The sequence below is a fragment of the Austrofundulus limnaeus genome, unplaced genomic scaffold, assembly GCF_001266775.1.
Source record: "Austrofundulus limnaeus strain Quisiro unplaced genomic scaffold, Austrofundulus_limnaeus-1.0 Scaffold748, whole genome shotgun sequence".
Lineage (NCBI taxonomy): Eukaryota > Metazoa > Chordata > Actinopteri > Cyprinodontiformes > Rivulidae > Austrofundulus > Austrofundulus limnaeus.
In genome coordinates, this window is record NW_013953150.1 from 4,031 (window position 1) to 5,392 (window position 1,362).

The following is a 1,362-nucleotide window of genomic DNA, read 5'->3' on the forward strand; positions in this document are numbered from 1 at the left end:
GTGTGTGTGTGTGTGTGTGTGTGTGTGTGTGTGTGTGTGTGTGTGTGTGTGTGGCATCAGTTTATACATAGCTAATGCTTTATCACTGTATTAATGGCCAATGATTCAAACTAATGACCTTTAAAAAGCTATCTGCAACATGTAAGATATTTATTGTTCATCAGTTTTCGGGGGCCTCACTTTGGCCAGAATAACCTAATGAAGAAATGGCAGAGGAAATTCCCAAAAGCCTAATGTGAGTCTTTTTTTGTCTAATTTCATAACATTTTCTGTGTTAAAGATGGGGATTTATTCAGACTGCCTTGCGGTCACCGCGGACCAGGTTCCACATCCACACCTCCTCCTGCCATACACAGGTTTGTTTGAGCAGCTGCATAAAGGTCAACACACCAGCTCCTTACTTCACTAGTCACTTTATAACAAAGGCTCTGCTGCTGCTGTCTGCTAATGTCACCTTCATTTTACGTAAAGTTGTCTTTTTTGCCGAAGTTTACAGCTAGTCTTTAAAAGCAGAACTTGACAGCGCACATGCGCAGTCTCAGCCCTCGCACATGGACCACCCTCTGCCAAAAGTTTCAGGAAGTGAAGCAAAACATTCCTGGCGTGCTCCTGCGAAGGACCATGCAGGAATTGTAGGATGTGGACGCGGTCGGACTGGGACACAGCAGCCGTCATATGCCGCAGCTTGTTCCTGAGTGGTGCTGGGAGTTAAAAGTAAGACCTGGCGGCGGTGTTGAGCTCAAACTGGGAGCAGCAGAAGTTGAGGCTCGTTTAGCTAACAGCTGCTGGTAAAAGCAAGAGACAGCTCGGTGGTCCACTTTAAAAATACAACAATGTGCAGGTTAGACACGTACATACCGCGTTGGTTCTGTCAGTCAAAGGTTGGCTTTTATATGTTTCCCGGGTGTCGACGGTAAAAAGTGTGTTTTTAGTGTAGTTTTCTCCGGACATGTAGCGGTTAGCAGGCAGATGTTATTAGCTGCTGTCTCACAGCCACATCACCTGAACACAAGTGCGTAAAACAATAGATCCAGTTTTAATTTAAGTCATATTTTAATAATGAAATGGTTGATGTGAGGTGATAGAAATAGTTTATATTGATTAATAAAAAATACGTCTGGACAGTGAGTTTTTGTGAAATTAATATTGTGAGTTAGTTTAACAATATTGAATCTATTAATCTGCCCTGTTCCGAGGGAGTTCCGCAGGGTAGCATACTGGGCCCATTGCTTTTCCTATTATACATAAATGACCTTCCAAAAATATTGAAGTATTCAAATATTTTAATGTATGCTGATCTTTTTTTTTGTCTGATTTCAATATTGAATCTATTAATAGTCAGTTACAAGCAGATCTTCAGAC

At 41.7% G+C, this 1,362-nt stretch overlaps 1 protein-coding gene across 5 annotated transcripts in view; it reads left to right on the plus strand.

Moving 5' to 3' along the window:
• The first annotated feature begins 265 nt into the window (after window positions 1-265).
• The window catches only part of LOC106532307 (ETS-related transcription factor Elf-1), a 7,821-nt gene continuing 6,724 nt past the window's right edge, over window positions 266-1,362 (plus strand). For 2 of the 5 annotated variants that reach the window (XM_014028334.1, XM_014028336.1), the window contains exon 1: window positions 266-356. In XM_014028334.1, the coding sequence (XP_013883788.1) occupies window positions 281-356 (76 nt within the window). In that variant the 5' untranslated portion in view covers window positions 266-280. Of the gene's footprint in view, window positions 357-533; window positions 715-735; window positions 842-1,362 lie in introns of those variants that run through there. The other 3 variants (XM_014028338.1, XM_014028337.1, XM_014028339.1) reach the window with 2 other exon arrangements.